The sequence below is a fragment of the Rhinolophus sinicus genome, linkage group LG07, assembly GCF_036562045.2.
Source record: "Rhinolophus sinicus isolate RSC01 linkage group LG07, ASM3656204v1, whole genome shotgun sequence".
Taxonomy (NCBI): domain Eukaryota; kingdom Metazoa; phylum Chordata; class Mammalia; order Chiroptera; family Rhinolophidae; genus Rhinolophus; species Rhinolophus sinicus.
In genome coordinates, this window is record NC_133757.1 from 31,170,019 (window position 1) to 31,194,707 (window position 24,689).

At 37.9% G+C, this 24,689-nt stretch overlaps 1 protein-coding gene across 5 annotated transcripts in view; it reads right to left on the reverse strand.

Annotated features, from left to right (window-relative positions):
- Positions 1–14,725: 14,725 nt before the first annotated feature.
- Positions 14,726–24,689, reverse strand: part of KIF20B (kinesin family member 20B) — a 63,233-nt gene continuing 53,269 nt past the window's right edge. For 3 of the 5 annotated variants that reach the window (XM_074339401.1, XM_074339402.1, XM_074339399.1), the window contains 6 exons: positions 22,630–22,827; positions 21,802–21,870; positions 20,295–20,396; positions 19,728–19,878; positions 16,106–16,248; positions 14,726–14,970 (listed from right to left, as the gene is read on the reverse strand). In XM_074339401.1, coding sequence (XP_074195502.1) covers positions 14,893–14,970; positions 16,106–16,248; positions 19,728–19,878; positions 20,295–20,396; positions 21,802–21,870; positions 22,630–22,827 — 741 coding nt within the window. In that variant the 3' untranslated portion in view covers positions 14,726–14,892. The remainder of the gene's footprint in view (positions 14,971–16,105; positions 16,249–19,727; positions 19,879–20,294; positions 20,397–21,801; positions 21,871–22,629; positions 22,828–24,689) is intronic. The other 2 variants (XM_074339403.1, XM_074339400.1) reach the window with 1 other exon arrangement.

The window sequence follows — 24,689 nt, forward strand, 5'->3', positions numbered from 1 at the left end:
GTGTGTTCTGAAAAGAAAGACCCAAGGTACTTTAAGAACATAAACCAAGCCGATTTAACCATTTCTCAAGATGTGAAACTTAAAAGAATGAGTATACGTGATAGAGAACTTTATAAATAAATACATATGTATATATACATGAATATTAAATTTTATATATATAAAAGATAGTGGTAGTTCATTGTCTTCAATCTAGTTGTGGAGGGCACAGCTCACTGGCCCATGTGGGAATTGAACCGGCAACTCAGAGCTCACGCTCTAACCAACTGAGCCAACCAGCCACCCCTTTCCTATAGAAATTTTAAGTTTCCTTCTCCTTAAAGTTTCCTTTTTCCCAGCTTTTTAGCTCCTACCCCCTGCTTTAGATCATTGCCCTAAAGCTTGTGATTTATACTTGTGGAATGTAATCATTAAAGCCTAATGTTCTTTCCAACCCATTCTGAGCCCAGCTCCTGGACAATTAATGCCATCTGAATAACCAGTTAAGTGGCCACAGGCTCCATAGAGCAGACAGATTTTCCATCATGTAGCCACCTCACATTAATCGCTTTGAGCTCTGCTTTTTAAGCCAATACTTCTAAATTTATTAATTAAAATGTATTTTTCCTCATTCAGGGGTCTTGGGGATATAGATGATACCCCAGCAAGACTGCCAGTCCCAACCAAAGAAGCCAACACGGACTTCCAGGCAGATCTTGAGACTCTCTCCTCTCATCTAAGATCAGACAGGGCGAGAGTTCCGTGAATCCCCAGTAGGTAGCGACAGCTCTACACCCCTGCCCAGCAGGAAGCAGACACAGAAGAAAAGACCTCCTGTCCCTCAACTTCCCATATCACGTCTCTCAAGGGGAAGACAAGGCAGGCAGTTAGAGATAGGCATTGGGTCTCTGCATTCCTGCACGTCCAACACAACCCACAGAATACGAGTGCCCAAAAGATCTCCCCTCTCCTCCCAAACGTCCCCTTTTTACTATAATTATCTACCCCATGAGGAAACAAATGGGTACAAAATACCCAACTAGATCAAACCAGTCACTCACACCTGCGCAGTAAAGAGCACAATGACCTTCATTCCACCCGGGCCTCATTATGCCATCATTATAATATCATACATATGCCCAGAAGTTCATTAATATCATTATAACAGACTGAACTCTGGGAAGGAACATGCACAGGCTAAAAAGATTAGGTAATAGCCTCTTGTCAATCACAGGTGCCAATCAAGTGGTCCCACACCTGGAAAGAAACAGCCCATTCTAGAGAAAAGAGGGATAAAAACTCCAAGTCCTTGCCAGTCAGGGCCTTTGAGACTTTTGAGCACATTCTTTTGCTCGGCCTGCTCAAACTCTTTGGAGTGTACTTTCTCTTCTAATAATGGCCCTTCAGCCACTCTCAACTGCTTGGGTCTGCTCCTGTTTCTTTGGAGTGTACTATCTCTTCTAATAAACTTTTCTTTCACATCTTTACCCCTGTGTCTCATTCAATTCTTTGCTCGAGATGCCAAGAATCTAGACGCTGCACTGAGAAGGGCCTGCTCTCTGGTAACACTCAGAAGCGCATTTATTTCCTCTGCCCTTAGGACTTTTGTCTGAGGCTAGCTCATATTTCAATTCAGGATGAGGAGTGAATTTTCTTTGTTTCTGTGTTTTTCTAGCGTTTGATTAGTTTGCTGATTGGTTATCCAAAGTGGCCTCAGTGACCTTTCTCCCTTCTGGGTTTTCCCAGTAATTGAAGAGTTCTGTTTTGTGACTCTGGGGACCAACTCCCTACCTAGACTTCCCTTGCCCTGAACCCAGACAATAGCTCCAGAGTTCATGGGGGCCGTCTCTCAGTGATTTGTTTTGCTCCTTGCCAGTAGGGGGAGCAACTGTCCTGGTTGGCCCAGGATGGAGAGGTTTACAAGAACTCTGATTTTTAGTGATATATCTGGGAAAACACCAGGTAGACCAGGATGCATTGGTTGGTCATGTGAACAAGAAGCTTGGCTTTCAAGCAACGGTTGTGCATTGGAAGTGCTAGAATGGCAGGTCAGGACCCCAAAAATGAGTTGATGATTCCTAGTGGAGCTGGTTTCTGCAGTCCAACCATTTGTAAACCTTTTTGTTTTCATCCACTGAACTTCCACCTAGATCCATGGAAACAGGAACAAGAACAAGGCTATTAACTAGAATTTGAAACGCTCTTGTCAATTTTAGCTGGTGACTGCCTATAGAGGCTTGGAAATGCCACGTTTTACACGATCCTCATGCTGTTTAGAGGGGGAGAACAATTAATAAACCAGTGACCATCCATGTTTGTAAGTGTCTGTCTCTGGCTCCAGATAATTCAGTTATGTGTCTTCAATCCGGTGGTTTGGAGGGTTGTAGAGGATCAAAAAAATAGGCCTCCTGTACAGAATGGCTCTGTTCCTTGTGACCTGTGTTAAATCAAGAATTAGAAAGAGGATTAAGTGTGAAATCCCTTTTCTTCCAATTGAGTCCAGTCCCTCGGACCTCAGGCTTGCTAGTTTGCCTAGAGAAAAAGTGTGACTTTCTGCTCAGGGAGGAAGAAAATGAGCCAATATTCACTGAGAACCATCCATGTAATAGGACCTGCCATAACTACTTTAAAAGCCCAATTTCTTTTTATCCTCAAACCAACCCTAGGAAGAAGGCATTTACAATTCCCTTTGACAAATTAGGAACTCAATGAACAGAGAACTTAGGTAGCATAGCCCAGGTTACACAGCTAGAAGGTATGGAACAGAAATTCTATCGGCAGAACTGGACTGCACAATCTGAGGAATAACTTCTCCTTCACCTGGCATGCTCTGCTTCTCCCCCACAGGGCCCCTGCTCCTTTCCCATGTTCAGTTTAACACAAAGCAGGCAAGGAGGACACTTTTTGAAATCCAGATTTCACCAATAGAAGCTCCCAGAATCTGTCACATCCTCTGAGCAGCATCTGCATTCTTAGACGGACAGCATGCAGGCTGTGGGGACAGAGTCCCAGAGAGCAATTTCCAGGCTCTCAGTCTCACATGGAAATGTGCTGGCTCAGTTATTAGATGGCCATCAGCTGTGGTTGGGTGGCCATCAGCTGTAACCAGTTAACCACTGGCCACTGATATAACTGCCGTGGCTGAGCTAGCAAGCGTGCATTACAGTTAGCAAGGCGGATTGTTGCTAGCAAGTTGGTGGGTTGGTTGGTAGAGAAGCAGATGGCAGATTGCGGATCGTGTGGCTCCTGCTTCCTGTGTCTCCAACCCAGCCACCACCAAGAATATAGTGGTATGACTTCCCCATCTATGGCTCCGTTGGTGTTCCTTTTTGGCCTCACCATGTCCTGCGTTCTTATGCAGGGAGAGGGACCAGAGACCCTGCATGACACAGGCACTCTCTCAACTTTGTCTCCCAAAAAGCAGCCCAGTTTGCCCCTGATGTTTCCTGACTCTGGCAGGGACTCCACGCTGCTGTTCTCATGGGTGATTTTCTCCTTGCCCAATGCCAGTCTCTTCCTAGCCCTCCCAGCTGCTCTCCTAGGTGTTTTCACTGCTGGCTATTTCCAGAGGGTTCTCAAGTGGTTTCTCTGTACCTGAGTTATTCACTTAAAGAGTCCCCACCCACTATGCTTCTGCTTTTTATAGTGCTTAAGAATAAATGATATTTCTATCTAGATTGACTGATGCATGGAGAAACTGGTGGGTCAATCTATATAGTGCACAAGCCATATATTTTTCATCAGACCCTAGAGTTTAGTCAGGAATTAATCTATGCAACCCTAGAAAACACTACTTCCACAAGCGTTTTCTAGCTTTTCCATAAGGTAGAGCCTTTGTCTACCAACTCTGAAACTTAGTGTTCACCAACATGCCCTCCAAGGAGCTCATCCTCTTCCCGCCACCAGGAACCTGGAAGAAAGTCCCCATTTCTCCTTCAGATGTTCCATATCTCTCTTCCCCAAAAAGGTGAGGCATAATGCAAATTGCGTTTCCAGGAGGGGCTGGCTCTGAGTACCTGGTGAGTGCCCTGATGTCAATCAGACCCTAATGAGGGGTATGTTTCTTCAAGCCACTTCCATGTAGAATTGCCAGAGAAAATACCTGATGCTCATTAAATTTGAATATCTGATAAACAACAAAAAAATTGTAATATGTCTCAAACACAGCTACACTTGTCCAGCTGTCCAAACAACAGGGTCAGTAAATGTTCCACCTTAGAAGTACCTGCAGCACCAAGGTTTTGCTATTGTGGGGGAGAAAAAACAAATTGTCTTTCTACCCTTCTAAATTCTTCTGGCTGGACTAATAATCAAATTAATATAAGACAGATTAACACGAGAAAATGAGCAAATTCATTACATATTTGCATATTACATAATTACATATTTACATATTATATATTTAGTACACACAAGGGTTCCAGAAGACCATGAGACCCGAGGACAGATTGGGCAGTGAAGGCTCATCTACTATCTTGAGCTAAGGAGAAGGTGAGGGGAGAGGTCAAAGGTTCTTTCTGAGTCTTTTAAGTTTCTCAAAAATAATCAATATCCAAAAAGGCATATTTTGGGGTGGTAAACTCTGCTTCCCCTATCAAGAAACTATTCTTTAACTCCCAGTTTGAGTGATAAAAACCCAGGCTATAAACCATACTCTCCAGCGTGCTATTATGGACGGAGTTAGGGGCAAGCAGCTATTACCACAACAACCCGAACCACTCAGTGGGGTAAAATGTGGCAGGCATAATTGGTCGGTGTTACCCTAGAGATACGTCTTGCACACGTTCACAATTTAGTGGTTCAAGTAGATGTGCCCACTTGGGATTGATAAGAATACATGTCTGTGTAAGGCAGTTGTAACATCTGTGCTGTTGACTTTAGGGGCCGACTGTATAATCAAAACATAAATCATTGACTGCTTTCTTGTCTTAGGCATCAAATTACCTGTCTTCCAGGTAAACTAATCTCTCTCACTTCAGGTTCCATTTTATAATGCACCCCATTACAAACTGCATTTTCCAATCACACTGCTGGACACAGAGATGAGTAAAGTAAGGCCCCATCTTTGATGTGCCCACATCCTAGAAAGGGAGGCAAATGTGAAATACACAAATGCAATGTAGTATGCCGAGTGTTATAATGAGGGTAAATAAGTATGAACAACCATGAACACAGGAGGGGCATGCGAGACAGAAGCAAATTGGAAGTTCGACAAAGATGAGAGGGTGAGGTGGAACCATAGAGGCGGGACAGCATGCTCACCGGCTCAGAGGCATGAGACGCAATGGTGTGCTCAAGGAACTATGAATAGCTTGGTGTTGCTCAAGTGTAAAGTTCAATGGGAACAAAAATGAGGTTAAAAATCTGAGCTAGGGGCCGGCTCGGTGGCTCAGGCAGTTGGAGCTCCGTGCTCCTAACTCCGAAGGCTGCTGGTTTGATTCCCACATGGTCCAGTGTGTTCTCAACCACAAGGTTGCCGGTTCAATTCCTCGAGTCCCGCAAGGGATCGTGGGCTGCGCCCCCTGCAACTAGCAATGGCAACTGGACCTGGAGCTGAGCTGCGCCCTCCACAACTAAGATTGAAAGGACAACAACTTGACTTGGAAAAAAAGGCCTGGAAGCAAACACTGTTCCCCAATAAAGTCCTGTTCCCCTTCCCCAATAAAATCTTTAAAAAAAAAAAAAATCTGAGCTAACTTTATCCCATAAAATGGAAAAACACTGGAAAAGCTTTAGGCAGGAAAGTAACATGGTCAGATATAGGTTTTGGATAAAGCTGTCTAGAGGCAGTACAGAAAGGGATCCAGGGTGGAATGATGGGCAAGGTGGAAAGTGTAAAACTCCTGGCATCGAAGAGTGACACATGGTCCTTGTAGAGGATAAGGACAGTCTCAATTAGGGTAAGGAGGAAGAGAAAGAGGAGATGGGCTTGAAAAATATCTAGGAGGTCAAATAGGCAAGATTTGGTAGTTGGTTGTATATAAATGGTATGGGAGCTAAAAAAATTAATACTTTCTCCCCAGCTTTTCAGTTCTTCTAGCTGGGCTAATAATCAAATTGACAGAGACAGACTGACAGGAGAAAATCAAATTTCAATACATGCACATGAGGAATTCACATAAGCATGAAAATTCCAAAACCAGTGAGACAACATTGGGTATATACTACTTTTGGACAAAGGAGAAAAGGTGGAAATGGGGTCTTAGATTTCAGAAGTGAGAATGGGCAATTTACATGTAGGTGAAGAGGAGGAAACACATGGCGGGCAAATGCTTGCCAGGCAACTCAGAACCAGTGTGACGTGGGGTACCTAGCTAACAGGCACCTGCCTGAATCAAACCCCGACACCCCCACTTACCATATTAATTCAAGTTAGGCTAAGGCAGCATCCTAAGATTTCCTTCCTGAAGCAGGTTTTTCTGTCTGAATCTCTTGGGTAGGAAAGGAGGGAGGACCAAAAGTTCCTCTGAGTCTTGTTTTGTAATAAACAGCTTAAAATCGATATCCTAAAAGGCAGCTTCAGGGTGGCAAAACTTTGGTTCCCTTCAATGATAAGAGAAGGAAAAGAAAGGGTGACACTCAGTTTTCTAATTTGGGTGACCAGGTAGGTAATATTCTGCCTAATTAGACAAGTTCCCATGTTGACTCTCAGATAGCACCTGTGTCCATTCTTCGTCATCACAGATTGAAATACGTCACTATTTGTGGGTTTGCTTGTGTAATGGCCGTCGGCCCCTCCAGACTGAAAACGCAGTTGGGAGAACCAGGCCTGGTGTCGCGAATCCTGTCTCATCAGCACCAGCAGAGTAAGTGATAGAGGCAGCATCAATAAATAGTTGTCAAAGAGAAAGACAAATACCAAATACTGCATAGTATCACATATATCTGGATTTTTTTTTTAAAAAAAAGATTGAACTAGAAAGAGAGAACAGAAAAGTAGTTGCCAGGGAGTTGGGGGATTGAAGTTATAGGGAGAAGCTGGGAACAGTACACAAATGTTAAGTTATAAAATAAACAAGGTCTGAGGTGCTAATGTATAACATGGTGACTATGGTTGATAACACTATATTGAAAAAAAAATGGTAAATATGTGAGGTGATGGACGTGTTCATTAATTTGATGGCAGGAAGCCTGTCAGTGTATACGTGTATCAAATCATCACATTGTACACTTTAAATACCTTACAATATTATTTGTCAACTATACCTGAATAATAAAATAAATACATAGTTGCCAAAATATTCAGAATGAAGGAAGGGAATATACAGAAAGAAAAGACACTTGAGCAAGTTATGGTGGTTTTGAAATGGCTGTGCAAATCCCCAGGTGAAGATAACCAGGAGGCAGCTGGAAATGAGTCGGAAACCCGGGGAGAGGTTAGGTTTGGAAATAAAGATTTGAGAGTTACCAGCATGTGATAAAATCATGACAGTGAGGGGGCATCAGGACAGCCCTAATGGAGTTCAACACCTAAAGGGACTTAAACTTCCTCCTACTTCCTAGTCAATTACCTTTGCCTGCTACAAGTCCACTGTCACTGTCCCCTGGGCTGCTCACAGAGCTGGCATATGACATGACTCCAGGAGACACATTTCTATGCTGTGCTCAAGAGAGGGCCCAGCTATGCCTTTATGACCTTGCCAAGGAGGCATTATACGCCAATCATATCTTCCCCCCATTTTGCCAACTCAGTTCTCCCGAGTCCTTTAAACAGCCCCGGAATTCTGTGAAATCATCTTCCACGAAATCTTTGCGAGCCTACAGAATAGCAATTATCCTGAATATCCTAGCTATTACATTGCAGATAGTCGCTCTGCTTAATCAAAATGTAGAAATCTTACCCTTTCCCAGTTCTTTTTCCAATGAGATCCCTTTGTGTGTCCTCTACCCTTAAGATCAAGTCAGGCCTGTGTTGATATAAACGCTGCTGTCTATTGCTACTGGGTTTACTGCTTATATTCAGGGTCTGTGCATCTGGCCCTAGCAGGGTGTGTGCTTTGACCTGGTGTGTACCCAGGTGGAATCACGGGCTGTGTCAGGTAGGGTGATGGGACATCCTGGCTTTTTCTTGCACCGTTCTGTTGAAAGTACTCACCCTATAACCAGGTGATACGTCAAACTATGCATTTTGGCTTGGGAAACGTGGTTAGGACAGGAATGATTGGTAGATTGCCTTATATTTACAATTAAACACTTAATAAATGCTTTTTAGAAATAACAACCTAAAAAGATAGTCGAGCTTCTAAATTCCTAATTTTGTTTAAAGCCCACAGGATTTTGTTATTTAACTACAACATTTTAAAAAACAATAACTAGAAAAGAATCTCTAAGGTCAATATGATAAATATGTTTATGTCTATGTGCCAACATAATAACTTTTCAGTGATGGATCAGTTAGGAATAAATTTAGCTTCAAAACACAGGAAGCCTTTCCCCCCCATAACGAGTTAACCTTTTCACTGCATTAATTGATTTCAAATTTCTTCTCCAAAATGTGTCAAAAATCGACAGAAAATAATTACAGTTTTTATATTTTTCAGTAAATACAGTTAATAGGTGCTACATTTTATCAAAATCAATGATTAAAGTATAAGAATTCCCTATTGTTATTCATTCTTGAAAAACACAGCAATACAGAAAAATGTACATCTGCTTTCCTACACTTCCTTTCTGGAACACTGAGCTGGTGGGGTAAAGTCGAATGCCACAGTCAGTGGCAGGGAAATATCATTCAACTATAGATGAACGTCACAGCGAAAATGTTAAGAGATAGGCAGTCCCTGAATGGTGAAGTAGCTGTCCGAGGGACCCGTCAAGACGCAGGCTCCTCCTGACTGCCCTCTCTGCCGTCCTTAGTTCTACTGGCTTTGTCCTCACACTGTCATCTCATGGACAGTGATGGTTGCTTCACCTACAAGTTTCATGTACCCCAGAAGATGGGAGAAGGGGCGTGGGGGAAAGTTTTTTTTGGTTCTGTTTTGTTTTTTTGTCATTTTATTCTGGAAGGGAAGCCCTCTCCAATTCATTGATCATCTCCAGCTACAAGGGGACAGAGGTCAAGTTTGCAGCTTTTACAGCTTCTGTGACAGAGCTAGGCAAGAGGTGGGAGAAATGAAAGTGGAGAGCTGCCAGTCAAGTACTTTACACTAAAAAAAATAAATCTGAGTCACGTTATTATATCTGCGTGTTTCCAAAAATCTTGAGAGCGTCTCTTAAGCTAACTTACTTGGGCTGATGTTGATTTCTATTTGCATAGTTCTTGGAGGGATCTTACGTCAGAATCTTCCACTCTATATGAAGACATAACCCTTCTTTTCTATATGGTTTATTTTATCAAAGTGAGTTAGGAAAAGGATTGAAAATATTTCTAGATGCTAGTTCAGGTAATTGGGTGAATCAGATATATTTTTAGCCGCATTATTTTTTAAATTAGTTCCTGGAATTTTCCCCAGTGGTGGCAAGAATATCTTTGGTTGGCAAGCAACAGTACCAAAGATAATTTTACCTATCTTCCCACGTGTTTGCCCTGCCTGGTACATTACATAAATTGGAGTTACTGCAGCTATGAAGTCAGAACCGGTTTTGTGAGGAGCCTTTTTCACGGAGAAGTGCTTTGTCTCCATCTGGTGGACAACCTTATCTCGGCCACAGCAGTTCTCAGACCTGGAGGCATTGAGTTTCACCACTGGTCCTCATAAACAACCCCAGTACTCAGGCCTCTCCCCAGACTAATTCAATCAGGTCTTCAATAGGACCAGGCATCAATCAGTACTTTAATACCTGTAGCTTAATTTTAATGTGCAATTAGGGCTAAGAACCACTTAGTCAGAAACTCTTATTCAATGAATACTGGACAATGATTCTTCCAAGATTGCCATAAAGGAAACAGAGCTAAGCGGGTAAATTCTATAACCTTCCAGAGGCCCTTTTACAACTTCCAGAGGGGAGATCATTAAGGAGTTGCTAAGAATATAAGAAATCTAAATCACTTCCTGTAGACTTCTCATTCTCTCTTCTCCCCTCTCCCCTCTCCCCTCTCCCCTCTCCCCTCTCTCTCACAATCACACACAGAATCAGCCTTGTCCCTGGGCAAAACTGTCAAGTAGTTTCAACCTGATTTTGATTTATATGTTTACAGACCAGTTACATATTTTCTCATTTAATTCTCTGATGAACCTATTAAGGTGGGTATTTCTTCTTCCCACCGGTGTCAGTTCATCTAAGAACACAGAGCCCTAGAGTATTTCAGGTGTCCACTAAGATCCCGCTTTACCCTTCATCTTATTAAAATTTCCTTTGCTGAATAACACCATATTGTATAATTGAAATTTGCTAGAACATAAATTTTCTCACACACAAAAAAGGCAAATATGTGAGGTGATGGATGTGTTAACTTGATGGGGTGGAGGGAAAGTCTTTTTACAATGTATACATGTATCAAATTATCACTTTGTACCTTTTAAATATCTTACAATTTTGTCAATTATACCTCAATAAATCTAAAAAGAGAAGAGAGGAATCTGGGTAAAGATTATGAGTATTCCATGTAATATTTTTATTCTTTTAACATCTCTGTAATTTTGAAGTTATTTACAAATAAAGTTTTTTAAAAACATTTTTTAAAAACTTACTTTGCCAAGATCTGCTTTTCTCAACTGCTTAGAGATTTATTTAATATGCACTTGTCAAGCACACAGTTGATAATCTTGAGGAAAATACATCAAAGGCATATATACAATTATAGAAGCTCTTATTATACATGTAGCATGAAAGTTACATTTATTTATCACTTTTTTATAGAAGATATTCAAATAAAGATAAATGGGTTCAAACTGGTCACTATCTTTATAAACAGCTTCTAAAAATAATTCCCACTAATAGCGGCTCAGTTTTCATCATGACACATAGATTATTGGTATAAAATTTAGTTATTGAAAAGGACACCAGTGCCGCTGGCATAGCTATGCAAGTCCTGACTAACTTTTTCCTGTATAGGGCCAGATGGTAAGTAATTTAGTCTTTGCAACCACCGGGTCTCTGTTACAACCATTCAACTCTTCATAGCACAAATGCAGCTACAGATAACACTTAAGCAAAGGGCATGGCTGTGGTCTAATAAATAGACTCCTGGCCTACTGAATCAATGACATGTATCTTTTCATAAAATTCCCAAATGATGTGTTTTTTGAGAAAACATTCAAAATCTCATGTTTTCTATTAAAAATTTCAAATTAGTTTTAACTTTGGCCTTCAGTAAGCTATGTACTTATTTTATCTCACGACATTTGATGTTGTAAATGGTTATTCATGGTTATTCACTGCCAAATACGTTTTTTAAATGGTCATCTAAGATTAAGGAGAGTCCCAAAATACATGATATATGGAGTGATAAATACAGGGAGTTAAGTAGTAGTATATAAATTGCATTCTTGAACGACACACTTGCTTAGGCCACTGGCGTATCTGCACTAGGTTTTATAGGACTAGCGAACATCACTCATTATATTGCTAAACTGGTGTACAAACTGAACAGAAATGATGTATCTGCATTTAGATTGTACAGAGAACCTAATCATACCGAGTCACCATGAAGTCCACTTGCTATTTTACATGGATTTGTTGATACACATGGAAGGTATAGAGAAAATAAAAAGTGAGCTTTAGAACCAAGAGACCAAACTGACCAAACTTTTTGCTAATTATGGCCAAAAGGAAATAATTTTTGTGTTACCATTAATTAGATTAGGCTATGCTAGCTCAAGCCTTAGGTTCAGAAAGCCAAAATGAAGGCTCCCATTTACATTAGTTTAGCCCATATGGCCATGAAATAGGTCTAAGGAAAGCCTAAATTTCCTTAACGAGTTCCATGTTTTAAGAAACTACGGACTTTGTAGTGTATGTGAAATTCAAATACTGGTCCAAAGGTACTGGTCACCTATAATAAACGAAGAGCTCTGAAAAACCAAATTAGTAAAATTCCAGTCTAGTGCCCAGTCTGGTCACCGTTTGGGATTTTGCCAAAGCAGATATATTGATAAGCTCTATATTTTACAAAATATATAGAAGGGAAGGGGGAAAAATGCCCATCTTGATCAAACTGCAGTCATAACAATTATACCTGCAAGTGGCGGTTGTAAGCCGAGTTCAAATAGCTAACGTGCTTTTATCTTGCTCCCAAGTGGTGTAGATGATTAGGGAAGCCAGGCAGCTGGGAGGTGAAGCACAACTTGATAGGTAGATTAGGGCAACCAGAACATTCTTTCACTATAGTTTTGCCTCTACTTGTGGCTTTTATGTGCCTTCCCATAACTAATGACCTTGAGTATCTTTTCATATGTATAGACCACTGCCTATATCTTCTGTACTGAAACATAACATTCTTTACCAAATTTTTATGGGGATGGCTGTGTTCTCATTACAATTTTGAGTTTCTTATATATTGTCCTTTGTCTGATTTATGTACTGCAATATTTTCTCCCAGTAAGCAGCTTGTTTGCAATGTGTTCTCAAGATTTTCCTAACTTTTCTGCTTTCAAATAATTCTTTATTGTTGGTTTTCAGTAGGTTATCTTCGTAGGTGTAGTTTTCTTTGGTTTATTTTAATTGGATTTACACAGCTTTAATCTTTCTTCATAAAACTTGTAAAATAGGTAAAATAGTTGGCCATTATTTCTTCAAATATATTTTTTCTACCCTATTTTCATTCTTTTATCTTTCTCGACCTCCAATTGTGCTAGTCCATCTGATATTGTTTCATATGTCTCTGGGGCTCTATTCTTTCCTTAATCTTTCTTTTCTTCAGATTGTATTTAAATTGATCAATTTTAAGTTCACTTTCTTCTGACATCATCTCTTATCTGCTGTTAAATGTATCCAGATTTTTGTTATTCTACTTTTCTGTTGTAACAATTCCATTTGATTTTCTTTGCAATGTTCCATTTCTCTGCTGAGATTCCCTATGTAGATTCTCTACTCATCGAGAAGACATTTCTTTTAAATCCTTGAACATGCACTTAATAGCCACTTTAAAAAGTTTTTGCAAAATTCAACATTTGGGCCATGTAACATCGTTTATTAATCTTTTTTTTTTTTTAACATGGTACTCTTCTGCTGTTTCTTTCTATATGTACTAATTTTGACTGCATATCACAGATTATAAAACAGGTAGAGAATCTGTATTGTATCTTCCTCTGAAAAGTGTTAATTTTTACGCCAGTGGGCATTTTGATTACTACTTTCAACTTATGTGTGCTTGGTTTTATGCTTTGTTAGTATGTATCTGTGGAAGCCCAAGGTGTTTCTCAAACCCTTCTAACTTGGCAAACTGTCTCCAGCGCAGATCTTATTGAGGTATGGATTTCAGTCTATATTCAGGGATGTGGACACTTGTTTACAATCTGAGAGCTGAAACAAAAAGGCAGTGTCACCATGTTCAGCCTTAGCTGAGAATATGCATGTTGGCCACTCAATATTTTTGCCACTCTGTGCATGTCTGAAAATGACTACAAAAGTGCCTAGGGTAATGATTTTGGGTTACAAATAAATTTTGGCAAGTAAGCAAATTTGCAAATACAGACTATGAATAACAAGGATCAACTATATATTTTTAGCATAACAAAACCAAGTAGCATAAAAACATTTTAGTGGTTAAAGAGGTTACATTTTGATTACCTATTTTGATGGAAATTTTCCCTAAACATGGTATTAAGTGTCTCCTAAACAAGATACCAAAGATAACTTTTCCTCCTGACTTAGGGTCATCATTATAATAAAGTAAACAATACTAAAAGCCAATGAAACCACTAAGGCTTTAGGTATCAGGTTGGTGCAAAAGTAATTATGGTTTTTCTGTTCGTGTCTTCAACACACAAATTTAATGTTGTTTCCATCTTAACCAGGCACTTACCACACATTGTGGCTGAAACTTTTGCAGTTTGAGGTGTGACGGCAGAACTAGCAATTCCTTTTTCATAATTTCAATAGAAGATTCCTTCTTACCCTAGATCTTAACAACCTCAGCATACTTTTTTCTTTCTTTATTCAGTCAAGACTTTCACCTTTAAACAAAGAAAGCACTTTACAGCTTCTATTTGGCATATCTGAATTGCCAGCATCACAATTCTTGCACTTTGGAGCCATTATTAAGTAAAACAAGGGTTATTTGAACATAAACAGTGATTCTGCAACAGCTGATCTGATAACCAAGGTGGCTACTAAGTGATTATGGGGACAGGGAGCATATACAGTTTGAATACGATGGACAAAGGGATGATTCACAGCCAGGTAGGACGATTTGGGATGGAGGGCGGACAAAGCCAGACCATGGAGATTGTGTGATGCTACTCAGAATGGTTCACAATTTACAACTTAATGAATTGTTTATTTCTGAAACTTTTGACTTAATATTTTCAGACCGCAGTTGACCTTAGTAACTGAAACCAAGGAAAGCAAAACCACAATTAAGGTGGGACTACTGTACATATTTTGGCAACAGATCTGTACACACTTAATCCCTGGATCTTAGCTATAATCCAGATTTGTGAAAATCAGTTGTATTTCCTAACAGAAGAGTAAAAACAACTCATAAGACATTGTTAAATATAAGTAAACCAATTCTCTGACCTATGGCATCTATGCATAGAAAAACAAACGAAAATAATACCATCTTTCCCAGGCATGGGATATAGGAAAATACATACAGTTTGAAAAGAAGCTATTATTAAAAAGCCTTAGAAAAGTAGACAAGTAAATTTATTATTTTCTTTATTGAATTAAAATTATACTATGTATAAAATAGCAATGTATATACAAAGGGATTTAATACCATCATATATACAATTATCTTTAAAGGCAGGATGCAAGTTACAATGATTATGAATATAAAATTTATATTAAGATATTCTCCATGGTGATTTATTTGGCTGTTTTAGTTCGAAGTCGTCGTTTGAGAATCTGATGATCACTTTCCCTTACTTTATGGTCCATTAAAATCTGAAATTAACAATTTCACAATTTTTAAATAAATAAAAATGTTATTTATAATTAGTGAGATATGTAATGTGCTTAATATTGAAATAACAGATACATATTTTTTGTCTTCTTAGACGATAGGTATATTATCTTCTACCAAAAAAAGCATGCCTAAAATAATAGATTTTGTAAAAGATTCTTTGAATACTACATAATTCTATAATTAAAATAATTTACATTCTTTATTAAATTTAGGACATATATAGCTTGAAATAATTACTGAAATACTCAGAGACATGTGACTCATCATTTTTAAGAAATGAGCTTTTGCAGCAACAAGCATATAACTTAGAAAACAGAAAGAGCATTATATTGCAACTAAACAAGAAAGAATTTCAGCCAAGGGAGGAAATTATGTACTAATCAGACAGATGGTGAAAAGTGACCAAGAGAATCGTAGTTCCAACAGCATGTCCTAATTGACCCTTATGCTTTACACTTGCCTTTAAGTGTCTATCTTACATCTAATTGCTACTGTTGTAAAAGGACTCTCCCCTGATTTTTCTTGGCCACTTCCTGTTCAAGGCTTTTCCTTTAATCACTTTTCTATTTTCACTTTCATCCACTAGGCAAATGTAAGCATGATAGAAAATTAGAACTTTCCCTGTAATAGCACAGCCTGTTCTGAGTGAGGAGAATGAGTCATAGAATCAGGGTGACAAACTAGTTTTTTCTTAATAGAACCTGGAAGGCTTAGAGGAAAAGTGGGAGGAAATGATTGAATGTCAATTCTATATTTTTACCAGACACACTTAGGCACAGATTTGTACAACTCTTGTGATAAAAACAAAAATAGATGTTAGAAGCAAATAAATTACTAAATAGTGATAATTCTATCGATGGAATTAAAATTCCTCTAATGAGATTATAAATGTAAATGCATGACATTTGTATGCATTAATGTAGCATTTGTATTTAATTACTATGAAATCAACCCATCTGATACCAAAAATATAACATTTAAAGCATGTTTTAAGAGATTTGGTCTAACGTAGAAAAATTCAAACTATTATAAAATTCAAATTGTTATGAGTACTTCAGAATTAAAAAGAACATGAACAGTTTTACTTTTAAGAAAACTAAAATAGTAGCTTACCACTTGGCCAGATATATCAATAGGAGATGAAATTTCATTTGTGTATAATTTCCGTTTGGCCCGCTTTGGTCGAGATACATTTTCTTTAATTACGTCTACATTTGAGGGCTTTGAAGAGCTCATCGTTTCAATTATCTTCTTTGCTATGAAAAAAAACAACAACATTAAATCCTGAAATAAATAATTTCTAACTGCAAAGGTATAAAATCCTTAATAAAGAAAAAACATACCAAACTAAAAAGCACTGTAATTTATAAATGGTGAAAGGACATGAATAAACAATTCACAAAGAAAAAAATTAAATGCCTAATAAACACATGAATAGATGGTTAAGAGAAAAAAAAAGGCAAATAAATAAAATATCATTTCACTAATGTTCAAAATAATGAAAAGATTTGGTAAATTATAGTATCACCAGTAAAACTCAGGCATCATTAATGACTTAAAAGAGGCTTATGCTATGTTAAGCAAAAGAGCAGGATACATACCTAGTGAACTGGGCAGCAATAAAAATAGAATGGTAGATCTAGTTTAGTACTGACATGTAAAGATGCCACAATTAATAGTAAGTAAAGGTAGTCTGTAACTGTGAGCCCTTTACCTATAGTCAACACAAATACACACACACGCGCGCACACACACTAAAAGAGCACAAATCGTTAATAGTTGATTGCTTCTGGGAAGTGGAATAGAATTTTTTAATTTCTTACTTTGTACATTTGTTTTATTTTTTCCGACACACACATTTTAATAGAAAACATTTCTATTTGGAAAAATTCCAGGATAGAAAATCCATATACATAGATTATCAACTACATTTTTTAAAATACAAAAAACATTTAAGGACATATGCTAAGTTGAGGGTCTACTCATCAAGAGCTGATCTGAGCTTCTGAGCTGAGCTGCCAGATGTCAGAATAGCCAATTAACACAAGTCAAAATGAAGTACCGTGTTTCCTTTGAAAATAAGATCTAGCCGGACAATCAGCTATTTTCGGGGGAAACAGGTTAACACTCAAGCCTTTAAGCACTTACAACAATAGACTAACCAAGAAGCTAAACCTGAGAAAGCACCAACTCCTATACCCACTTTTCCCTACAGTGTTTTCCCGAAAATAAGACCTAACCGGAAAATCAGACCCAGCATGATTTTTCAGGATGACATCCCTTGAACATAAGCCCTAATGCGTCTTTTGGAGCAAACCTTACTCTAAGACCGGGTCTTATTTTCAGGGAAACACAGCATCTCCCCATGGAATGCTGTGTGGTCTAGGTCAGGAGGATCAGCACAGAAGTGAGGGTCATCTCATTGCCAAGGAAACCCATGCATTTGCAGGTTTATAGACCCTGGGGCTGGAGGCTGGGGGTAGGGCTGGGAGTGGAAAAGCAGAGTCAGAGTGGAGAAAGGGGTCTGCAAGGTTCCCTCCACTTTGCTGTCATTCGGTTTTGGGCAGAGGCACCTGAGGAAGTCCCTCAGTAAAGAGGCTGCAAATGAAGTTACCTAGGCTGGGAATGCAGGTATGTTACGCGTAAGAGCATGGCTGGCCAGGGGCCTGCGTCCTTGAGTGTAACTGACTTCAGACATTGCAATGCATTGGCTGTGTACCAAGTTTGCTGTGGGGAGGGCAGCTTCCCCCCATGAGGCCTAACAGGTAAAGCTGCCCAGGGTCAGCCTGAAAAAAATCATACACCGAATTTTGGCCTGAAGCCACCAAACTCCTCACTACTCTGTGCCAGCTACATTCTAAGAGCTGAGGATGTGAACTAGCAGACATTTTGCACTTTTGGAGCTTACATTCTAGTGAAAAAGATAAGAAAACAAAAAATTAAATAATTCAACTTGCAGTCTGAGAGATCACTGTCTGCCATGTATTGAACGGATAGAAGACAGGCAAAAGGAAGACCAGTGATAACAAGAAATGAGTTAACTGGTTGTCAGAGCAACAGGTTTTAAGAGCTAATCTCAATTTTCTTCTTTTTTCCCTATATTTCCAAGTAACCAACAACAGACATGCACTGTAGTTATAATCCAAACATAGGGATATCTTATATTCCTAGAAATAAGTTTTGAAAAACACCATGCCAGGTGTACAGGTAGGAGAGCTGTAAAGAAGCTGAGTCAACCAAGTAAGGGAGTCCATTAGCATATGGATACCTCCCTGTCCTTGAAAACACATTTCCTTTTAACATGTGTTAGTATAATTTAATAAAATACACATGTATCTAAAATAACAAGTCCTGCCTCTCCAAATTTAGACATTTAACAGTTTGTTCTTTGTCCCTCCAGATTATTTCTATGCTTATGTAAACTATACCTTAAAAAGATGTGTATCTTTTTCAAAAAATATATACAAATGGGTCTGGTAAGTCTGAAGTTCCCAAACTGTGCCCTGAGACGTGCTGCAGCAAACTCACAGGAGCACAGGTCTACCATGTATCTCAACAATTACATTAGGCAGCCTGCTCTGGATACTACAGTAATAACAGCTCAAGGTAGTTCAGCTTCAAAATAATATGTGTTATATTCCTTTTGATGATGACCAATCTTTGCAACCAGGATTTTCAGAAGCTGAATTTTCAGTGGTAGTTTGGCCTTAAGTACTAGTGGATGGAACAATGAGGTGTTTCTTTGGGTGCAGGAGCGCACTGAAAAAAATTACTGAGTTATTACGGGCACTGTGAACCAAGAAAGTTTGGGAACCTCTATGGTAAATTTTTACAGAAAGCACTTTTATACACCCTATCTGACAATTCAACTGTCCCCTGCTTTCAGTCCAGTTCCCTCCCTAATCTTCTCGCTTCTAGTCTCCAATTTATTCTATTGATACCACTCAAGTAATCTCATGAAACTACTCCTCCACCTGCCCCCTCCCTCCAATAATCTCTCTACCTTCTACATGCTGGTTGCATATTGCTACCTAGAATTGCCTGGACATTCCCTATACTTTCCTGGTATCCTACCTGTGCTAAAACTGTTCCCTATGGCAGATGTGTGTATTCCTATATGTGTGTACATACATATATATGTATGTTTTTGTTTATGTATACATATGTAAATGGAGTGTATATATGAGCATACAGGTATTAATACATTGGTGTTAACATGGCTATATTGTATTATGAAGAAAACAGTGTTAAGCAACTAAACTCAACAGATATTTATAGAAGCATATGTTTTTATATATATATAAATAGGTAATGTTTATCTATGCATAGGATAAAAACACTAGCAGACTATATACCACAATACTAACAGTGCTTACCTCAGAAGGTGTAATCCTGCCAACATTTCAATACCCACGTTAAATCCCATCTCTTCTATAAAGTCTTTCCATAGCCCCCTTATCAGAACAGCTCGCTTCCCACCAATATCACCATAGCACTTCGCTTGTATCTCTCTAACTACATTAAGCAGCCTGCTCTGGATCAATTATTTAAATACAGGTCTTTCTCCACTACACAGTGAACACCCAGGCTTATATCATCCTTTCATGTTTCCTCCCACCACCTACCACAAGACAATGTCTATTTGAAATATAATAATCACTGTTACTGAGTTTCTACCAATCAGAAAACACCCTATACCTAACATAAAAGGTCACTGAATTAATTTTCTGCAAACCTTTTGATTGAAGAATTATTGGAGAATGTTGTAAGAAGTCTCCAAATTTCTGTAGTGTTCCTTCTTTTTTCTTAGTGGCCAAGTTTATATTAATTGCAGATGCCTGACTCCGTAAAGAATATGTTTTCTGAGATGATGGACGTATGGAAACCTAATAAACAAACAATTTTTTTTGTTATTGTTGACGGGGAATGTTAGAAGGAAATAGTTACAGCACAGTTGAATTAAAGAGGCCAGACATAGGTTATGAATTTACAGGCAGGGAACTTGGGATCAAGTACATGAGGAGAGGGATGAAAGGGCCAGAGGATGGCAAAGTGAGCGCTGACAGGCCGAGTGCTAAGTCAGAAGTGAACATGTCAAGAAGTGCTTGCTACTGGCCCAAAGCTAAAGCTTATACTCTAAGCTGAATTCCATGAATAGGAAATGGAAGATAAATGAGTTATAATTGGACAAAAGTGGATTTCTGGATAATTACTAATCAAATTTGGCATCTTTATTTTTATCTTCTACTCTATAAATGTAAGTTATAAAAATGGTCAAAGTTGGACAAATTAAAAGACAAACCTTTTGTTGCTTTTTGCCAGAAGAATTGCTATGCTCCGAAACAGGGGACTGCAAATTAGTTCTGGGTGTAGCATTCTTCTTATTTTCACATTTCACCAAGTCCTAAAAATAATATATTTCAGCACTGGTTAATTTCCTGACAACGTTTTCTTTCTCTAGACTCAAAAAAATAAAACATAAATAAAAAGGAAAGAGAAGAAAATGGTTCTCAATTTTGACCCCAGGGGACACTGGCACTGTCTGGAGATATTTTTGGATGTCATTGCTGGGGGAAGGTGGGTTTTATTGGCAACTAGAGGGTAGAAGCCAGAATACTGCTAACACACCTATGATGCCCAGGATAGCCTTCCAACAGAAAGAGAAATTCAATACAAAATGTCAATTGTGTTGAAGTTCAGAAACCCTGACTGAAACCATGAATTTTTCCCCCAACTTTACTGAGATACTATTGTTACATAATATATGTAAGTTTAAGGTGTACAATTGTAATGATTTAATACACATATATACTGCGAAATAATTGAAGGTATGAGTTTTTCACACACACCAAATATAATGAAATTATATGAGAAATACATGAAAAAGAATAACATCTTTTATCTGAATCCCATCTTTAAAATACAGCACAGCAATACACCTGCCCTTTCCCCAACTCCCAAATCCTGCAAAGCATCTATATCTAAGCATCTACCTCTAACTGAAATCTGGCAGCATCAAAAACAAAAACAAATAAAAATCTTCAGTATAAGCACTGGTAAAATGTGAAAATTAAGATACATACTCCATCTTCCTTACTAAATAGGCATAATGACATCTTAAGAAAAGCCTTTTGTAGGATATTAACTGAACTGAACTGGTATAAATCCTAGCTGTATCAAAGATCATAAACTAAAAAGAAAGAAAAGGCAAGAAGAGAAGCAGAGTGAAGATCATGCCTAAACCTCAGAATTCGAGTTACAAAGTAGAAGCCATAAGGTCATAAGAAGCAGACTTCTTTACGGGGATAGAGAGATGGCAATTGTGGGAAGCAAACACAGAAAGACTATAACTCCATCACACTTGGAGCGTTCAATAAAGAGCTGTTTGGAGTCTCCACTGGAGTATAATACAGCACTGTATGGGATATATGGTTTTCATGAAGACCTTACAACCCTCAGTTTATTACAGCAGTGAAGAGCTGGCAAAATCAGTTAAAACTTTTTAAGTTTTACATGATACAATCTGTGTATCTATTCTGACATAGACATGGGGAATATATATCAATAGTAAGATGAATAAAATACTGTATTTTAACCCTCTGAGTACACAACAAATTTTCCTTTTCCCTTGAAAAAATAAATCAAGGAAAAGTCAACATAGATGATAAAAAAAAATAGTGTTTTAAAATGTATTAAATATAAAGTAACTATAGAATAAAATTAACGAAGGCTCTACAAAACAATCTCTACAGGTGTTCTGGGTGTAGCAGGAAATACACTAAATAATATTCATTCAGCAAATTTATTACCTGACAGAGAGCCTCAGGAGTATGGTTAATACTATTTCTGCTCTTCCACCAGCTTGAAAATATACTACTCTTTAAAGGAGTAAAAAAAAGAAAAATGTTGGCGATAAGATCATTGTGCTGGAGAGCTTATACTTAGTTTTAAACTGAAAACAAGTTATTTTCAAAATAAATTATTACCATTTATTATGTATCTACCATGTGGAGCAAAAACTAAGTGTTTTAAAGATATTATATCTAATCTTTATTTCCAAAAGGAGGAAACTGAGGATCAGAAAGCTTATGTGATATGGTAGAAGGTTTGATAAACCAACAATCAGAAAGCTGAAGTAAAAAGTAAATAGTTTTTAGCTTACCACTAAACAGAGGTTCAAATTTTAATATACTGGCTATTAGAAAAAGAACTTCTCTTCTAAGAGACCATAGAGTTATGACCATAGAGACCTAAGATTTTAGTTAATTAACAAAGACTATACTCAAGCAAGTTAGCCATTTCAATTTCTCTAATTTCTTTATCAACCATTTTTCTTTTTCACTGGAGGGAAAGTGACTAAGTTTGAACAGGACTAGTATATTAAAAAAGCTTTCCAATAAAACTCCCCATCATTTGACCTATCACAACTTCACTGAAATAAGGGATAAGCTATATATTTTAATATCCATAAGCTTTTTGTTTGAGAACTATTAAACTACAGTGATATTCTTAAAGAGTATAGAATATGCCATAAATTATGATTTGGGCAGTATAACAAAGTTTAACTATATATTATAACTGAGCTTAATAATAAACTCTGTTTGCTTGTTAAATTCATTCATCAGTTAAGTATTTACCTCTTCCATTTCATTACTCTTCCTCTTCCGAGCCTTGGAAATCTTAACCATCACAGGTAAGGTACACCCAGGGTGTTTCACTGCCATTTTGTTTGGCCGTAAAGGTGTAAATTGAATCTCTAACTCAGGTTTTGGAAATCGAGTAGTCTGATTATTTTCTGTTGACACTTCACAAGAGTCAAGGACTACAGATTCATTCTACAACAGAATTAAAAAGGAAAACAAATCTTATTTGCATATATGAATTTATAAATCGCAAAGAATTTACTCTCTCAAATACCTCTTAAAGACATTGAATTGGAAAAGATAAAAAGTGTGCTTGGGTCAAATTTGTTAGACAAGAACAGACAGACTGAGTTACCATCTACCCTCTCTAGGTTGATACATGGTATGTTAAAATTGAGGGAAACTTAGTACTTCCCAAACTTGTATGATCATAATACTTATCTAGAGAATTTGTTTAAAAGATTCTTGGACCCTACTTCAAACCCACTAAGTCAGAACTCTCCCAGGAAAGAGTCTAGAATTTTTAGTAAGCACCCAGTTTATAGTAAAGTTTACCACAAATTCTCTGCTACTCTTCCCACTGAGAGATGGAGTTTCATTCACCTTCCTTGAATCTGGTGGGGGTCTCAACAACTTCCATGACCAACAGGATATGCTGGAAGTACCCTCATGGTTCTTCTGAGGCTCAACCATAAGAAGCCTTGTAACTTCAACCCTGTACTCTTGGAACACTAACTTACAGGACACTCTCTCTCAATATGCCCCAACTCAGAAACTAGCTGTGCTGTGAGAAGCCCAAGCCACAAAGAGAAGCCACATATAGGTCCAGCTGAGCTCCCAGAATCAACTATCAGCTATGTGAATGAATCATTTTGGACTTTCAGTCCAGTGGAGCATAATGATTTCATGAAGGCAAAAATATATGTACAAAATAGCCTAAAAACACCATTCTCTAAAACTGTGGAATATACAATAACTGCTGGAATTCTTAATAGGAAATTTGAATCATGACGTTTTAGGACAGCATATATAAATTTATAGAGAAAGAAATGTTCCACATGTGATTGCCTAGGCAATCAAGAATTAATCTTGTTTACAGATCAACTTCAATCTTTTCTATAAATGATATGGTTTATATTTGTCCCTAAGGTCAATGCTAATTATTAGAAACTACCAAAAACTATCAAAGGCCAAGAGAAAAGGAATGGCACATGTTATTTCCCGATTAAAATGTCCTCTTCCTGTTCTCTGCTTGGTAAAATTCTATTCACCTTCAAGATCCACGATGATGTTATTTTCTCTAATCCACATCCACAACCACTCAGGCAAAACTCATGGTATTCCTCAGTCAGTGTTTCTTCTTAGCACTTTCTTCCTACCACTTAGCCCATAAAGTAAGGTCAAACAAGGCTGTCATTTACGTATCTGTCTTACTAAATAGATTCTTTACTTCTTGAGGATGGCGATCATGTGTTATTTATGTTTGTATTCTTAGTATTTAGCAAGATTCCCGACATGGATTCCAATAAATGTGTTAAATTTTTTTTAAGTAATTTTATCTTCAAAACTTTAAGTGACATAGAATTTTTATCTACTTCATAAGTAACCTGAGAATCTCTATATTGAGAACCCGATGCCCACTATAAATTAAGGAAATTCATTGTGAGTTATTGAGATACGGTGAGCTATTAAATGGGTATGATTTCAAAAAAATACTATTTCACAGAATGCTAATTAAAGGGACCTCTTATGAGGGTAAATAATCATCTGTATTTTATCTTTTGTGGGATTTCCGATTTCTGACCAACAAGTCCATTTATATTAACAGATCTGTAATTTGAGATCAGTATCATTTTGAGAGGAGATGAATATTCGGAGAACTAATCTCCCAAAATAATTTCATCTCTCCCCGAAAGCCTCTAGTTTTCTTTCCCATAGCCAAGAGCACATATAACTAATTGTACAGCAAGGTACCTACAATTGATTAAATTATATTTGCGTGTGTTATCTGGTAACTAATGGTCACTAATAAAGAGGGTAAAGAAGTGGACTGT